Genomic DNA, 17900 nt, shown 5'->3' with positions numbered 1-17900 from the left:
GCTTAATTATGCAGTCCCTGCTGCATACTGGCCCCTGCTGGGTCCCCATAGCCAGACCTGAGGGAAGTGCTTTGGCTTGGGTTTCCTTGGTAAATCTGGTCTGCTCTTGGCGGGGGGGGGGGGGGGGGGGGGGGGGGGGGGGGGCAGAAGGGACACATCGGATTGTCTTCAAATGCCTTTCTAGACCTTTTCTCCTTACTCAACAACTCTCACCTCTGGCAGGTGTCAGACGGGAGAGACTTCCAAAGGGCGCATTGGCGGGGTGGGCCAAGGAGCGAGGTGAACGTTGGGATCTGCACGCCTGTTCAGAAAGGACTTCTCAGAATCATGAGGACATCAGGGCTCCCATGTGGGACTCGAGGTGGTCGAGGTTCGAAGTGGGTGGCCTAAGGGAAGATAGATGCCTAAACCCCAGAAAGTGGCCCAGGCCTTGGGTTCCTTCCGGCTAGACTCCACGTCCCTGACACTCAACAGAGCTCTTGATCCAAGATCTTGGGTGGGTGCGATTACTCCGTTTTACGGATGAGTATATTAAAGTTCATGAGTCCATCAAGGCAGAGAAGTGGAAGGAGCTGGCAGCCTGCAGGGCCAGGAGCTCCGGGGGAAAGAGAGTAGGGAATTGTCCCCGCCGCCCAGCGGGGTGGGTGGGCGTCCACTCAGCGTGCGGGGAGGCGAGAGCCAGGCCACGCCGGAAGGAGCCCCGGTCCGATCCGAGTCCGGGGCGGCTCGGAGGTCCCCGGGATTCGAGTCACCTCCACCGCCCAGGGAACTTGCGCAGCGGCCCGTCGGGGCGCGCAAAGGGCGGAGCTCGGACGGCGCCCAGCGGCCGCGGGCGGGATCGCAGGGCGGAGCAGGGCCGAGCAGGGCCAGGGCTGGCAGAGGCGGGCCTGACTTGAGCCGAGATCAGGTTTACCCCCGGGGTCCACACCCTCCACTCCCCCATGGCCGGCCGGGAGGATAACCCCCGGCTCACATTCCGGGTCGCGCTGCGGTCCTCCCAGCCCACAGGGGGCGCTGTCGCCAGAGGTTCCTTTCCTGGCCGGCGCGGGCCGGAAGTGTGAGGGTCACTTCCGGCGCGGAGAGCGGGGTGGGCGGTGGGGCGCGGGGGCTGGACCAGCAGAAGCCAGGTCAAGCCCGCGGCCGCACGGTCGCGCTCTGTCGGCTTCTCGGCCTCGCCCGAAGGTGCGGCTGTCCTGCCGCGCCCCAGGCCGCCGCGATGCCGTTCCTGCACGGCTTCCGGAGGATCATCTTCGAGTACCAGCCGCTGGTGGATGCGATTCTGGGCTCCCTGGGGATCCAGGACCCCGAGCGGCAGGAGCCCCTGGACGGGTAACTAGCTTCCTTGGCGCCGGTGGGCCGACCCGGCGCTGCTTCCCTTTAATTGTCACCACCAGCGCGGTGGGGGTGGCTGTGTCCCCACTGTACAGATGAAGTGGCCGGCGGAGGCCCGAGCTGGGTTGCTTCGAGCGTGAGCCCCTGCACCCGGCCCAAATCTTGCCCTTTGCAGGGCGGGGGGCGCTCCAGGCCCGCGCAGGGAGGCCCGGGGGGGTGGAGTGCTGACAGGGCCTCCGCCTCGGTGCCCCACCCAGTGCCCAGCCTGCCTGGTGCCAGTTGCAAGGGAGCAGGGTGGAGTCTGTAAGGGCCTCAGTTTTTACCCCAGAGCAGGGCGAAGACGAACTCTGTAGCTGAGTTTGCATTTTACGTAGGCAAGAGCAGGTGTGCCCGCGAGCCTGCGGGAAAGGTGTTCAGGGATACCGCGGTGAGCTAAACAAACCCCCAGCGTCGGTGATGCTTATGCTTCAGAGCAGAGAGGCACGAGCATGAGTCAGGTGCATGGACTTTCGGTGTAATGGAGACAAGAGCAGAGGAAAGCAGAAGGAAGCAGGTGTGTGTTGGAATTTCAAAACACAGCGGGTATATGCGTCTTTCTAGGGACTTCGGTGGCAACAGGCTTGCTTCATCTCTGCTCTGTCCACTTTGAGGCTTGTTCTGAAAACACAGTGTAAGGCGTTTCCTTAACGCTGAGGCTGTTCTGGGGGTGAGGGCGGGACAGCAGAGGGGGTGCCGCATGGCATCTGGTAGTCCCAGAATTTTTGCTTTGTATCCGTGGTGCAGTGGGCACCCTCCCGGGCTGGGAAAGAGAGCCCTGCCCCAGCAGTAAGGATGGCACCTGGATCCCGATAATGGAAGGGTTGCAGACGGACGAGGCTAAGGGGCGTGGGGAGCACTGGTGAGGAAGGGAAGACTCGCCCAGACGAGGGGGGTGGCGGCCTGTGAAGGAGCTGCGTACAGGTTCACGGAGCTGTCCGTGGGCCTGACCTTTTGGGGAAAGGCACAGCGGTTTTGGACGTCACTGCTGGGGGGCAGGTAGGGTGGGGGCTGGGGTGTGAAGGGCCATGTGTGCACTCAGCCTTCTGCGGACGTGGAGCTTAACTGTCTCTGAGTGTGAGCGGGGAAGCAGGGCCTGGGCTGCCCCGGCTGTGGGGGTTGCCTGGTCTGGTGTGGCCTCCTGGGCAGCTCAGGGGTGGTCAGTGTCGCGGGAGGGGGTGTCACTGTCTGCTTCTTGCTCCTGGCTTCAAGGGCTCCCTTCAGGCCCAGAGCCCAGCTGTGTGAGGCTTTGTACCCGAGTCAGGGACCAGATTGTCTGGGCAACAGGGGAGGAGGCTGGAGACAGCCCCAGTTCTTTCTCAGCAAACCCGAGGAGTCAGCAGGAGCTAAAAGATCCAGCCTGCTCTCTCGGTACCACAGGCCTTTTCCAGAGACTCTCAGCCCCACAGAACGAGGGCCCTATTTTGGACGGAAGGGGGGTGATGACAGCAGGAGACCACCCACCCACAGGGTGCCCAAGCTCGCTGGTCCCACAGCTGTCCCCCCCACCTCAACTGGTCCACCCCTCTCCCGCCCCAGGCCCAGTTATGTCGCCAGCGAGGAGAGCCGAATCCTTGTTCTCACTGAGCTGCTGGAGAGGAAGGCCCACTCTCCATTCTACCAGGAAGGCGTGAGCAATGCCCTGCTGAAGATGGCCGAGCTGGGCCTGACCCGCGCGGCCGACGTTCTCCTGCGCAGCGGGGCCAACCTCAACTTCGAAGGTCAGCTGGAGCCCAGAGCAGCTGGGGGTGGACGGGCAGCTTAAGTGTGGCTCTGCCTTTCCTGTTCTCTTGGGAGCCACTTCCCTTAGTTCTGCCGTGGGTGGCGACTGGAGGAACCCCACCCCCCGTGGGCTTCCAGGTGGCTCTGAGCCCCTCTGGTCCAAGAGCGAGTCTGTTGCTGCTTCTGCCATGTGACTGATCAGCAAACTTACCCAGCCAAATCCCCGCTTCCATTAACGGGAAAATGCGGGTGCTGGCGCTGTGCCCAGAGCCCAGGGGGGGCACTCTTCTGCCACTTACTCCGAGCCGTCTCGCATTTTTGCTCACGCCACAGGGAGGGGGGGAAAACACAGAAGTGACACTGGGTGTAAGTCACGGCAGGGCCCAGTTAGCTTCTAGCCTGGAGGTGCCCGGGGACGGAGATGGACCCAGTTTCCTTTCCTCTCTGGCTTTCTCACCGGGGACGGCAGGGTCAGCCAGGAGACAGGCAGGGCTGGCTTGTGACCGGTGCGGGTCTTTGAGCCGACACAGGATGTGGCCAGGCTCAGAGGGCGCTCAGCTCCCGGCGGGGCTGTTAGGAAGTCAGTCACCTGGGGACTTGGACAACATGGCCATTACCGCCAGGCTTCAGGAGCCGTCACTCCAGGCGCCTCTCCCAGCAGCCTGGGAAGAGGCGCCCTGTTTTTCCAGCTCCATTTTACAGGAGAAACTAAAGCGCTGCCCTCTAGCCTGCCCCCCGCTCCCCTGGACCTGCCCGAGGCCCCACTCCAGCGCCTGTGCTCTGGCCTCTGATGGGGATGGCTGTCCTGACCCCTCATGCTGCCAGAAGCCTGGGTCCCCTCGGGTGGGAGGGCCGGGGCTGAGCTGCAGGCCGGGTGCGGCCGGGCAGGACTGACACGGGCCGTGTCTGTGCCTTCAGACCCTGTCACTTACTACACGGCCCTGCACATCGCCGTCCTGCGGAACCAGCCGGACATGGTGGAGCTGCTGGTGCGCCACGGGGCCGACATCAACCGGAGGGACCGGGTAGGAGCCGGGTCCAGCCTGCTCGGAAGCAGGGGTGTAGTCGGGGCGGGGGGCACGAGCAGGCTCCCAGACCCCCTGGGCCCACTCGGCTGTGCTTCTTGGCTCAGATCCACGAGAGCAGCCCCCTGGACCTGGCCAGTGAGGAGCCCGAGCGCCTGCCCTGCCTGCAGCGCCTCCTGGACCTCGGAGCAGACGTTAACGCGGCTGACAAGCACGGTGGGTGCCTCCCGCGGGAAAGCAGGGTGCCGTGTGAGGGAAACCAGAGCACCCAGGACAGCGGCTAGGTGTACCGGCTGGACGCAGCCTGTCTGATGACACAGCGCAGCCAGGCTCGCAGGTGCATTTTGCTGACCCGCAGAGGCTTTCGGGAAGTGGTGCAGCCATCAGCCCCATGCCAGCCCTTGGAGGTCTGCCTGTAGGAGGAAGTAGGGGCTGCGTACAGTCAGATTTGGGGAGGTGGGGGGCATGACTTCTTGGCAAAGCCTCAGCCCGAGTCTCAGGTAGCATCTGAGTGTCCTGAAAAACCCCACCTCTTCTGTCCATTCTGCTCCTGGTTTTGTGTGGGTGCAAAGTTCCCTTTGTGGGGGCACCTGGCTGGCTTTGGTTGGTAGAGCCAGCGACTCTTGATCTCAGAGTTACGAGTTCAAGCCCCACGCTGGGTGTAGAGATTACTTAAAAATAAAATCCTTGAAAACAACAAAAAAATAAAGTTCACTGTCTCATCCTGAGCGGTTTCCCCTGCACCTCAGGGGTTGCCCCGACCTCAGCTTCCTGGTCCCCACGCCTCCTCATCATTCTCTTCCTTCTGCAGGAAAGACGGCCCTGCTCCACGCCTTGGCCAGCAGCGACGGGGTGCAGATCTATAACACGGAGAACATCCGGCTGCTCCTGGAAGGAGGTGAGGCTCATCCCCAGGCTGTTCGCAGGCCTTGCCCTGCCCTCCCACCAGGACGCAGGGAGCAGTACTTTGCAGGGGTTTAAGACCTCCTCTCGTCTTCTCTTTTCCTGACCGGCTCTCGCAGGGGCAGATGTCAAGGCCACCACCAAAGACGGGGACACCGTGTTCACCTGCATCATCTTCCTGCTTGGTGAGACCGTGGGAGGGGACAAAGAGGAGGCCCGGATGATCAGCCGCTTCTGCTTCCAAGTCACGCAGCTGCTGCTGGCCCACGGGGCCGACCCCAGCGAATGCCCGGCGCACGAGTCCCTCACGCACATCTGCCTCAAGAGCTTCAGACTGCACTTCCCTCTCCTGCGCTTCTTGCTGGAGTCCGGCGCGGCCTACAACTGTTCCCTGCACGGCGCGGCCTGTTGGTCTGGCTTCCACATCATCTTTGAGAGGCTCTGCTCCCACCCGGGCTGCGCTGAGGACGAGAGCCACGTGGACCTCCTGCGTAAAGCCGAGACCGTCCTGGATCTCATGGTGACTAATTCCCAGAAACTTCAGCTGCCGGAAAACTTCGATATCCATCCTGTGGGCAGCCTTGCGGAAAAGATCCAGGCCCTTCATTTCTCCTTGAGGCAGCTGGAGAGCTACCCTCCGTCCCTCAAGCACCTGTGTCGCGTCCGCATCCGGCTCTATCTTCAGCCCTGGCCTGTGGATGTGAAGGTCAGAGCCCTACCTCTGCCCGACAGGCTGAAGTGGTACCTCCTTAGTGAGCACAGCGGCACCGTCGAAGAGGACATCTGACCGCTCCCGCACCGAAGGGAGCGGGGTCTGGGCAGCCCGGCCTGCTGGTGGATTTTGGTACCTGCGGCAGCCTTAGGGGAGAACCTTCCGGCTTTCGGTCAGAAGGCAGAGGTTGGGAGACGAGACTTGATCCTTACTGCGTCCCAAGAAAACCAGGTGGAGCCCAAGCAGCTGCAGTCATTCCAGTGGGAAAAGGCTCGGTCTTCCAGGGGAACTGCCCCCCTTCTGTTTGGCAGAACCCCCAAGTCTCAGCCACATTGGGAAAAGGGACCGGGTTTAGATTTGGGACGGGTGTGCACCCTGTTTGTCTGCGGGGAGCATCGGGCAGGGTAGCTCGGAGTCTCGGTCCTCTGAGAGCTGCAGGAGGCTGGTCTGTCTGGCACGGGGCCCAGCTGAAGCCAGGAGGAAGTGGGGTGGGCCTGTGGGGGCACAACCCTGCGGAGGCCCTTCACGCCACTTCTCTCCACGCTAGATGAGGTCACTTACAGAAATGCTCTCGGTGGGCTAGGGAGAAAGCTGAGCTGACCCCTGGTGCCTCTGGCCACTCTCGGGCCAGGTCACCTAGAGCCCAGCCCACCCAGGCACGGGACTGGATTCCGGTGGCAGCTCTGTGCCAAACCTGGGATCTTGGGGGACCGTGCCTTCTGCTAAAAAGCAATCCTGCGTGACCAGGGACAGTCCTTTCCAAAATGTCTGTTTCGTGAGGGGTTCATCTGATGACGAAAGCTACCAATACTGCACGCTGACCGTACTGCCTACGCGGAGCCCTCACGAAGCCAGCTCTGTCACGTGGGTCCTTGTGAATTGTGTGAGTGCCGGGAAAGCAAGCTGAGGCAACTACAGGATACATTATAAAGTAAAGTATTTCTCTTGGGCTTCAAGGTCCTCGTATGGCATTTTGGCCCCCTCCCGCACCCTTCCCCAGCCTAGGACAAAGGCTCCCAGCGCAGCCATTAAGAGGTGAGAGGCACGAGAGGACGGCAGCATCTAGTGGGGACAGTTTCCAAGGAGCACCGTACTGCTGTCCCAGTAAAGAAGAGCACCACTCCAGACCAGCTAAGGCCTTCCCAGTATAGGATTTTCCCTCTTCTTTTATTTATTTTATTTTATAGGATATTCCCTTTTATCTTAAATGCTCACCAAGGAGGAGCCGCAAGGTACAGCCGAGAGTGAGGCTGCAGGGTCCCTTGCCGTAGACCATTGTGATGGTCCCGTTAGGGACACCAGGGTGCCGTCACCAAATAGGCCTCAGAACGTGAGCATCCTCGGCAGCTGCAGGCCCCACAGCCCGGCTCCTCTCCTCCCCACAAGGGAAAAAGTCCTCAACAACCAAGAGTTCTCTTCCTCTTAAGGCACCCAGGCCAATGGCTGCAAGGCCGGGTGGTGGGAAGGGAGATCAGAGAATCTCTGCTTCTCATGGGGTCACTGTATTCCCACGTGGGGAGCACCAGGGGCCCTGGAGTCCCACAGTCTGCACCGCCCGGTCCCTGCCTCTCCAGGCCGCAGAGCCAGGCTCCAGCCTCACTGCTCCATTCAGTGGCGCCCTCCCCGCTGGGTCCCGTTATGCCTTTTGAAAAAGAGTCTTGTGACGGACGGCAGACAAGTATATTTAGCAGCCTCGCTCCACACTCCCGAACCGCCATCATGGAGCCTCGGGGTGTTGTCCGGCTGCCAGCCCCCCACCCCACACTGGTCCCTTTCTCCTGCCAGCCCCTGCTCATCTCAGGGCTAAGCTATAGACGTGGTAGATCTCATCGGGGAGGTTCTCCTGGCGCTCCTGGGCTAGGAGGTTGAGGCCTGCGCTGCGGACGATCCTGTGGACCACGTCGAGGTCCCGGCACACGCTGCTGTCCACGTCGTCCAGGATCACGCCCTCCTGGGCCATGTTGTCTTTGATGACAATGATGCCATTGGGGCGCAGGCCCTGCTTGCAGCGCCGCAGGAACCCGGCCAGGTGCTGATCAGTGAGGTGGCCTGGGGACAGCAGAGACTGGGGTCATGAGGGAGGGAGCGGCGCCAAGCACGTACGTGCCACTGGCCGTGTCTCAGCCTCCGCTCAGACTTGCTGAGCTCTGTAAACACACGGGGCCTCCCTCGCGCTCGGCAGTCCGGAGAGGCTTACCAAATCCCAGTCCGTGTACGAGGAAGCCGGCTCAGAAACCACTCACCCAAGGGCTGTCACAAAGTACGCAGCTGGGATTGCGCTCTGACCAGGCAACTTCTGGGCCCTGCTCGACACCTACGCTCCAGGCCATCCCCCTCTCTGATGCCGGGATTAGGGGGTGCATACCAAACCGTTCCTTCCCTAATTAGAACTCCAGGCAGGCTCTTAGGGACCACAAAATACAGGGCCAGACCCAGTGTATCCCCAGCAGGGCTATGGTGTCTGTTGTTGAGTGGGTGGCCAACTGCAGGTACAGTGGCCCGCCTGCCAGGTCAGCAGCCCAGGAAGAGCACCCTGGGCGTGCTGCTGAGCTCAGTGGGTGCAAGATGGGACGGCAAAGCATGGCTCACTCGCTGTGAACAGCAGGGGCAGCCAAGGCTTCACTTTTTCCTCTTATTAAAAAACACTTACTTACAACAACTCATTTCCAAGTTATTTGAATGCAGTTATTGGTCATTTACATTTTTTCAACAAAAAACTGCACCCAAGTGGGTCACAACAGGTACTGACAAAGCATGGAAGGCGAGCCCAGGGAGGACCGGAGAAACCCCCATGGTCCTGCCCGCTGCCAGGAGCACTGGGGCGGTGGCTCCTAAGGCCCCAGGGGGGACCCGCCTCTGCAGCGGGAGGTGTGTGGAAAGGGTGTGGAAGGTGGAGAGGGCCACGGAAAGCTCACCTATCACCCACTGGATCCAGATGACATCGTAGGAGTTAGGCTCGGGGCTGAAGTCCTGGAGGCCGCAGCAGAAGTAGTTCCTCACCCTCTTGCCCTCCTCCCCCAGGTACGTCCTGGCTTTGATCAGAAAGTCTTCGGTCACGTCCACCATGTCCACCACTCCGAAGAGCGGCAGCAGCAGCCGCTTGGTGATTCTGCCTATGCCGGCTCCGCAGTCCAGGGCGCAGGAGGTCCCCGTCTTGTTTGGGCCTTCCTGAGAAGCAGGGAAGCAGACTCAGTACGGAAGGCTCAGAAAGCCCAAGGGACCCTGTCCCCGAGAAGGGGCTGTCCCTCCCAAGCTCCCAGAGTTACTCAAATCAGGACTGGGCCCCGGCCGGGGGCTGGCATGTGGGGTCGCCAGTGGGTAGGACCGCGGCACATTCTTGTCCCGGGCCACACGTTCCTGGAGTGCAAGCAGACTTCCACGGAGAGGTGATTACCTAGACTAGGTGCACTCTCTCCTCTCACTCCCGACGCCCCAGTACAACAGGATGAAAACAATTCAAGCAGTGAAAGAACGGAAGGCAGGCGGTGACTCTCTCAGACCGGGGAAGGCGGAACGTGGGCGGGCAGACGCCACGTAGCGTGGGGAGCGAGCACCAGCCTCGGATGCGGGCCGGGGAGGCCGCAGCCAGGGCCACGCCAGCCCGACCCAGAGGAGGGCAGAGCAGGTGAGGAACTAGGAGCCTGCCTTCCGCAGAACAGCGAGCACCCACGGCCCCACCGCCCGCAAACATGGCGAGAGTGAAGGATTCGCCCCTGACAAAACCGAACAGTTAGAGGAAGACTCCGTTCTGGTGGCTGGGAGCCCTGGTACAGCGGCCAGCTCCCACGTGGCAACCTCGAGACAGAGGCCCCGGTCCACACGCCACCCATGCCCCACCCTTTGACGCTGGGGTGGTTGATGCCAACTGACAACCAAAGGCCCCGCGGTGCTTCGTGTAAAAGGTGGCGCCCCGTGCAGACCAGGCCGGGCCACCAGGGCCGCATCCTCTGCTCCTGGACGGCACGCCAGACCTGCCTACCCTCAAAAACCTCTGCAGGAACTTCCGGGAGCTGCTGATGTCGATGCTGGAGATGTGGCCATACCCCCCGAGCATGCCGTCCACTGTGGGCGGGACTTCCTTCCAGTACGTCTTGGCCTTCGAATAGAACTGCTTCTCGTCTTCTATCACCTCGCTTGTCATGCTGTCACCAACCGAGTCAGCTCAGGCACCAAACTCAGCAGCAGTGCCTCCTGAACAACAGAAAGGGGCCAATCAGGCAGGTCAAGGGCCCCGGTCTCACCACGCTCCACAAGGTCACGCAACCCTGCCTGATGCAGAGGATGTCCAGTGTCCCCAAAACCGCTTCGATCCCTTGGATGACAATGCCTTCTGTCTCTCGTATCCAAGTGCAAAGTGACCTTTGTACTAGAGGAGGAGACCCAGAGTCCTGGGCTTCTAGTCCTCTCCTTATTGGCCATGGCACCTGACCCGAGGGCTTCTAACCCTAGGGTATAGAAACTCCCAACCTACACGGGAGGAAAGTGAAGCAAGGAGCCCCAGCCTTCTACCGGGGATGTTCCAGCTTGTCCTAGGAGAGGCCTGGGGAGTCCGCAAGCCTCCCTCTCACTCGCGAGCCAGAATGAAGCTCGCTGTGGGGTCCGGACCTTGGTTAACATCGTGCCTGTACCGTGTGCCGGGCACTGTGCTGGGAGGCGAGCAGACAGCTCCATGCACACGCCGGCAGCTGTGCGGGGCCACAGACAAGTACGAGATGCGGACACGGCACAGCCCAGAGGAAGCGCTCCTCTGGGGAGTCTCCATCCCTGCGGAGGACGACAACAGCTGAAACGGAGGACGAGGAAGAGCTCACTAAGCCATCGGGGCGAGCCCGCTCCAGGAAGACAGGCGTGAAAGGCACACAGAGAGCCCCTGCAACTAGAAACACAGGGTGGGGGAAGGGGACACATTCGTTGATTAGACTTCTCGCTAAAGAGCAGTGAGCTGGAACTACTCTAGGGTAAGCAGGGAGTGACAAAGGATGTGTGTTTCTGGAAGACTGTGCTGGCAGCTGCGTGGGCTCCAGGGTGACAGTGAAAGCAGACACAACAAGAGGGTGTTACGAGAACAGGTGGAGGGGTAATGACAAAGCAGGAGCCAGGGCCCGGGGTGGGGAGGGCTTGGCAGCTGCACACCCAGCCGGCCCGGCCAGTCATGCCGCAGAGGGACAGAAGGGTCACAGCTCTACCCTGAGGCACTGGCCCCCATAACACATTTGCCATGGGCGGGTACTGTTCTAGCCGCTCTGAGGCTTGCTGAGATACCGTCTGACCCTCTGGGAGCTTCCAGTCCAGCGGCAGACAGAAACAACCAGAACCAACTAACGCACAAGGCAGAAACAGTGAGGACACTCACTGAGCCCGAAGTACTGCGGAAACTCAAAGAATGGCGGACTCCATTCCGAATGGCAGACAGGGCGGCAGCCGAGAGAAGGCAACCTGAGCTAGGCCCCTGAAAGACAAGGAATGCTGGGGGAGGGGGGTGCTGGCACGAACAGAGATTGGGGGGGTAGGGCATGTGCGCCACCCAGAAGGCTGTTCTGGTGATGGCCTGGACTGGCTGGAATGCAGACAGAGGAAGAGGGTGTTATAGGAGACAAGCTTAGACAGGCAGACTGGGCCTGGATTACGGGACGCCCCAACAGGCTTCGGGCCATGGGTCTACCCTGTTGGTAGTGAAAAAGCAATCAGCTGAGAGTTTCCGAAGGGCCCAAGGTGTGCCGGGATGGAAGCTGCAGTGGGACCAACAGGCAGATGGGCACAGAGTGGGAACGGCAGGAGTCAGGCTGGCAGTCAGGACAAGGAGCAGCAGTGTCGTGGGCAGACAGCTCTCAGCTCAGCGGTCACATCCTCAGAGGCCCTCCCTGACCGGCCCAGCTAAGGTGGCTTCCTCCAACACCCCGATCCGATCCCCACGTTTTCCTGCCTTCAGAATGTGTATTTCTATCTGAAATGACACTGTTTACTTACTGTCCAGCCTCCACTGGGATGGACAATCCAGAGGCGTGACCTTGCCTTTTCACCACTGTGTCCCCAGCACCAAGCCCACAGGAGTCCCTCAGTGCAGGGGTGAAAGCCCCCTAACCTGCCAGGAACACTGTGCATGACTGCGCTCCTGGGGTGTCACTCGTTCCACCTTTACACCATTCCCCTGGGCGGTAGTTAAGTCACTGATTCCTGGAACACAGGGCGACACCGAACGCTTCAGCTGGGACCCCGGGATAGCGCTAAAAACAAGTGAAAAACCCCTAGGATGGAGGAATGCCTTAAGGGCTTCAAGGTAAGTAACCGGATGGGAAGGAGAAAAGTGCCTTGAGGAGAAGCATACAGCCCTCGATACATAATTTAGAGACTGACTATAAAGAGAGAAGGAAAGGGAACAGAACACGTGAAGAGGTGAAGAATTTTCACTGGCCATGTTTGTTACTAGCCCCCAATGCACAACTGCACTCTGAACTTGTGCTAGAAGACAAGGAACCTTCCAGAAACAGCAGACCCACCTCAGCCCGCCAACTCAGAATGCTCCCCACTGATGCAATCCTGCTTCCGCCACAGTCAGCCCTTTCCAGGGAACCCAGCTAGCCAGCCGAGGCACCGGGGGAGGGCCCTCCTCCCCAAACCCCTGGCTCCTTCCTGGATTCGGACATTCCTCGCGACAAGGCCACACTGGCCCTCTGAGGAACCAGAAGAGAAGCGACAGCATCCACGTGCCCTAGCAGGTCCAGTTCTTAGATCTGTGACTGTCACTGCTTCCGCCCTCTAGAGCCCTTCTGCTGTGTGGAGAGAGTCCTCCAGTCCCCTTCGGATTCTTGAATTGGCTCTCGGGCTGATGCTCCCACTTCCCTGATCAGGTACAAGGGTCTGGGACCACAGTGAAGCCAAGTGCCAACTGCTATGTCACTCCATGGGCCCTTTGGGAACCAGGCCGGGGGGGCCTGGTTCTACATACAGCATGCCCTCACCCTGGCTCGCCACCATGTCCCACACCAGTGTCCTAGCATCTGAGGCTATCCCCACCCCGACCCCAGACAGAGAAGTGGCACACTGCTCGACCAGAATGAACGTTCACTCCAACCCCGAGTCACACGGTAAAGCGAAAGAACTCGGAGACCTGCCGATACCCAGGAATGCCAGCTGTGGGGGAGTGGACGTCACTGTAGCTCCCTGAGAGCTGACAGGAAAGAGGCCACCGGCCTGAATGTCACCACGGAGCTAAGTCTGGGGGCTGCCCAGCCCCCCGCCAACAGGCCCCACGGCCACCATGTCACAGCCTCTCCACATTACCCTGGAGGAACGGCCTCGAAGCCGGCTCTTCCACTCGGCACTCAGACGGGAGCTCGGCCACACCGACCCTGTCCCCATCACTGCCCACCAGTCTTGGCAAACTATTGGTTCTGTCTTCTTATCTATCTTCCCACGGACCTGGGAGCTCCTTGGAGAACAATGGCAACGCTCTGAGATGTATCATTGTACTTGCATCCCACGTAGCATTCAACGAAAAGTTCACTCTCCACGAAATGAACAGAATAAATGTGGGGACACCTCCCTGGCTGTGCTCTCTCTGCCTGTCTGCCTTCCCTCCCCAGGAGGTCAACTTCCTGGGGACAGGACATGACCTCATTCCCGATTCGCCCAGCACCTGACACAGGGTGGGGGTTTGCCTGTTGATTGTTGAATGGACCAAAGAAATGAGCTTTGTGTGGCTACATTTTCCACTTTTGAGAAAATACAACAAAAATCCAACCATTCAAAACTGGTAACACTGAAGGCCGTTACCGACAATGTAATTTTTTTGCTTTACCAAAAGCCGTGCGACGTGATTTCTTTAAATGTCGAGGTCCTCTGAATAATCTAATTTACAAGAACTCCACTTACAGGCAGATTCTAGGAACAAGCCAGGGGCAGAACATCCAGGCCGGGAAATGGCAAATATAATTTTGACATTTGTTCCAACAGCTGATGCATTAGTAAACGTGACTCTTTGGAGCCCTGTCTATACTTTGTTTCCCGGTGTCCAGATTGGAGTGGGCAGGAGGTCCCTAGGTGTCAGAGGGATCAGTGGGGTTGTCAGTCAAATGGCAGTAAGTCCTCCTATACTCGGCCAGGCTGTGCTGAGGAGCTGCATGGCTGCGGGGCGCGGGGCGGGGGGGGGGGGGGGGGGGCTGGGCACAATCTGGCTTTGGGTGCACTCTCAGCTGGCTTGGCCGGGAGGAGAAGCCCTTTGCTCACAGCGGACCCTGCTCTTCAGCAGGCAGAATGTGTCGTGTATTACCCACGGTCACCTGGCCGCCTCCTCTTCCCCTCCGAGGTGTTTAGGGGGGACAGGTGGGCAGCCGCCACAGCTACTACTTCTCCCAGGATCCGCGGAAAAGAATGGTGTTTAAACTGTCACTGTCACTGCTCTGGGGAGGCACCACATCCTCCTCATTTAGCAGTCTCTAAGAAAAAGCATGGAAGCAACAGGAGGCCAGAGCCTGCCTGAAGTGACCTCCTCCCTCTTGCAGCCTGCTGGACAGGGCCTGTTCTCCCTGGATCTGTGACAGCGGCTGGACATATGGGAATGGCAAGGTGCTCTATGAAAAAGGAAGGGAAGGAGGAAGTGAAGAAGACTAAAAAAGGCTGGAGGCGGAGGGGAGATGGAGTGTTTAAAAACAAACCAATGAACTACGGCTGAATCCTGGCTTTGCTTTCTCTCCGGCTGTGTAAGCTCAGATAAGATACTTACCCTCAATTAAGTAAGTTTCTTTATCTACAACATGGGAACAGCAATGTTGACTTTACAAGAACGCTGTGATGAGCAACGGTGGGCGTGAAAGCACCAAGGGATCTGTACAATGGCAGGCACATATTATCTCGTTTAGAAATCTGCCAGATGAGATGTTCATCAGTTCTCTGCCACTTGTAGAGGTGAAACGGGAAAAATGCAGTGAAACGCCCTATAAACTGTAGAGGGTCGGACACACCTAAGGGATTATTACTGTGATGCTGGGGGTCAATCCAGCAGAGACAAACAGCGCTGCAAACGTGCAGGAGAGGGGAGTGAGCTTCCCGTCCGTGCAAACACAGAAACACTGCAGTGATTCTGGAGACGCTATCTTTGTGACTCTATGGCTTCTGGTCCCCACCAAAGCATTCCACATGTAACTCCAACCCTCCCCCAGAACCCAGTTGAGGGATAGAAAACTATTCTACTAAAGGAGTGATGTGCCTTAACACACACACAGGAAACCAGGAACAGCGGAAGGAGGGAATCCAGACTTCCTAACACGGTCAAGGCCCTAGTCCCTTAGGGGCTCATCCCCTCTCTCTGGGCAATGATTCTATACATCCAGACCACCTGCAAGACTGCCCCACCCCACCGTCAGGGCCTCTGACACCAGCTGTGTCTATCCCGGAGAAGATCCCGCCGTTGATGGGCAATAGAGCCTGGGCCTTATGTTCGATATGGCAGCCCCTCCACGAACTGGCTGACCTTGGCTCCAAGGGCTCTCGGCGGCGAGCTGTCTTCTGAGCGGCACCAGTGTCGAGCCATAACTGGGGTTGGGTCCAAGGTGAAATATGATAGCAACTCCCATGCAACGGGCACCATTCTGCGCCCGGCTCTGACCTGAGCATTGTACTGCATCCTGACACCTACCCTCTGAGTGCGTGCTCTCCTTAATCCCCGTTTCTCACAGGGGAAACTGAGGCTCAGAGAAGGCAAAGGGGTCTAGCTGCTGCCCCAGGACGGCGCGGTAGAGTGTCCCGTCCGGAGTCCGGGCTCCTCGGCCTTCCTCCTCCACCCGCCGCCACCGGTGGCCCAGGTCCGACCACCCCGGAGCGCGCACGTGGGGCTCGGGCAGATCGCGCTGCGTCACGTGACGAGCCGGGGCCTCAGGGCTCCGAGGCAGTTGGGGGCCGGGGCCTCCCTTCCCCCGGCGGCCACCGCTCCCCGCTCCGCCTCGCACTACTCACCCCGGGCGGGGGCTCCCGGGACCCGGGAGAAGAGGACGGGAAAGAGGAACGGAAGGCGGCGGCGACGGCGAAGAACACACAAGCCCACCGCCAGCTCCGTCAGACCACAGACAAACGCGAAACCTCGCGGCGCGCGCTGCCTTTGTCCGCACACGTCACTTCCGGGCGCCCGGGGACGGGGCCGCGGCTAACTCCGCCCCGCGACCGGTTCGCCCCGCCCATGGGCGGCTGACCTCAGTTGACTTTGGGGTCCCTGGAAGGCCCTCTCGGACTTAAAAGAGCTTCAGCACTGAGCCTCTCCTGCCTCCAGCACATACACCAGTTCGGTTAGAGGCTGAAGGCTGAGCTTTTAAAAACGAGCGTTCTGTGGATTTTCCACTCGGTAAAAAGGGGCGGGGTGGGGGGAAGCCTTATGCTTCAAATCGTACCCATAACAATTCGCATCTTAAAATAATATACAGATCCAAGAAAGAAAGAAAGTAATACCCTTGACAGTGCCAGGGGGTTGTTACCCCAAATAAACAGAACAAGTCCTTGAGGTTTCCATTCCAAAAAGCCTGCCCTCCCATAGGCTCCTTCCATATATAGAAATTTTGGAGGGGTCCCTGAAACAAGCTGGAGGGACTGTGAGTTTGCAGGTGGGTAGGCCTCATGAACCTCTCCAAGCCTGGGTCTGCTCTTCTGCCAGTATTACATGTGCAGGGTATAGCAGGTGGAGCCTTCAGCCCTGTGCCTGCAGGGGGCTCTCAGGAAATAATATTTATCATAAGTTCATTTTTCCTCAACCGATGCCCTGGTCTTAGATTGACAGTGCCTTCCTCTGGGTTTTACACACAGGAGGTTCTTAAAAGTGTGTTTACTGGGGTGCATGGGTACCTCAGTCAGTTAAGCCTCTGCCTTTGGCTCAGGTTGTGGTCCCAGGATCCTGGGATCAAGCCCCGCATTGGGCTCCCTGCTCTGCGGGGAGCCTGCTTCTCCCTCTCCCTCTGCCTGCAGCTCCCCCGCTTGTGCACTCTCTCTCTGTCAGGTAAACAAATAAATAAAATCTTTAAAAAAAAAAGTGTGTTTGCTCTAACAAAGTGAAAGCTAGTGGCGGGGGGAGGGGTTGCTGAGTGCTGTTGAGTCCTCCAGATCTGTTTAAGTATATATTATGTGGCATCCTCTCCAGAGTATCCAAGTCAGAATTGGTTCTCCTGGCCTGGGCCCTCCTCCCAAGCTTCATCGTCCATGTCTCTAAGGGAAGGGGAGAAATCCTGAACTATCTTAATTGCTGGGTGTGTCTATAAACTTCCTTTGGGGACAGCTCTGAGCCCAGCTCTTTTAGGGGTGCCCAAAAATCCACCCCTACCTTTTTTTTCCTGTCAGTAGAAGAGAAAGTCCCTTTCCTACACCTGGACTCTGAGGCCTTTCCAGATCTGGACAGCCCTGACCTTGATCAAAGCCTCTTAATTCTCTGAATTCCCAAGCCTTGCACATGGTAGTTGGTCAAGAAATGTTTGCAGCATGCAAGAGCTAGAGGCCTCCTTAGAAATCATCTAGTTAGTCCGGTGTTCCTCATTCATTTCTTAAAAACTCACATCTCATATGCTCTTAGGATAAATATTTTAAAAAAGGTTTACTTTTCCCACTCAATATTCTAAACTTCCCAAGGAGGTATATGCCCTTCCATCCCTCGTTGAGGAGGGATTTTGCAGAGAATGGACGGATATACGCCGGCAATGATGCCTCCTCCAGGCAGACTCATGAAACTGTAACATGATACCATGCCAGTGAAATTGCTGGTCGGAACAATCCTTCTCCCCCACTCAAGTGTCACGGGACAAGCTTCTCCCCTGCCTTGTCCCAGCTGAGAGTCACAGATGGAGCCCTGAGAACAGACAAACTTGTCCAGCATTGCATAGCAAACAGAAGTAGAGCCTAGATTTGACATCCGTTCGCTTAGTTTCCAGGCCCACTGCATTCTTACTGCCCTGGCTTCTGGTGGAAATTATACTTCCAGAGCTGCCCAGCCCAAACTTGACCCACCTGGGCCTCCCAGATCCAGAGAGGGCAGTGGAACCCTGGGCCCTCCACTCCTAGCTTGCGCCTGGCTGCCCTCGTCAGAAGTTCCACCATCCCCTTGTGAGTGCAGCCTCGACCTCCTGAGCACAAAGCCCCACCTTCTGTCTCCAGGCCTGGGAGCCCACTGTTCCTCACATGGCCTTGGGTGAGGGGCGGAT

The 17900-nt window shown here is 58.7% G+C and overlaps 2 protein-coding genes across 6 annotated transcripts; one reads left to right on the top strand and one right to left on the bottom strand.

Annotated features, from left to right (window-relative positions):
- The first annotated feature begins 1065 nt into the window (after positions 1-1065).
- ASB6 (ankyrin repeat and SOCS box containing 6) lies at positions 1066-8389 on the top strand. Its single transcript, XM_026514166.4, has 6 exons — positions 1066-1329; positions 2908-3089; positions 4009-4115; positions 4223-4331; positions 4927-5013; positions 5138-8389. Exons 1-6 carry the CDS (start codon positions 1217-1219, stop codon positions 5803-5805), a joined length of 1266 nt encoding a protein of 421 aa, XP_026369951.2. The 5' UTR covers positions 1066-1216; the 3' UTR covers positions 5806-8389.
- NTMT1 (N-terminal Xaa-Pro-Lys N-methyltransferase 1) lies at positions 6879-15852 on the bottom strand. 5 transcript variants are annotated; one of them, XM_026514169.4, is made up of 4 exons: positions 15682-15852; positions 9710-9921; positions 8646-8898; positions 6879-7779 (listed from the first exon to the last, which is right to left on the bottom strand). In XM_026514169.4, the coding sequence occupies exons 2-4, from the start codon at positions 9869-9871 to the stop codon at positions 7523-7525; spliced, it is 672 nt and encodes a 223-aa protein (XP_026369954.2). In that variant the 5' UTR covers positions 9872-9921; positions 15682-15852; the 3' UTR covers positions 6879-7522. The 5 variants fall into 5 exon arrangements, with proteins under 5 accessions (XP_026369954.2, XP_044245603.2, XP_044245604.2 ...); XM_044389668.3 differs by lacking the exon at positions 15682-15852 and adding an exon at positions 15365-15645; XM_044389669.3 differs by lacking the exon at positions 15682-15852 and adding an exon at positions 11084-11150.
- Between the last annotated feature and the right edge of the window lie 2048 nt (positions 15853-17900).

Source organism: Ursus arctos, unplaced genomic scaffold, assembly GCF_023065955.2.
Source record: "Ursus arctos isolate Adak ecotype North America unplaced genomic scaffold, UrsArc2.0 scaffold_18, whole genome shotgun sequence".
Taxonomy (NCBI): Eukaryota; Metazoa; Chordata; class Mammalia; order Carnivora; family Ursidae; genus Ursus; species Ursus arctos.
This window is presented reverse-complemented; position numbering and strand designations above follow the sequence as displayed.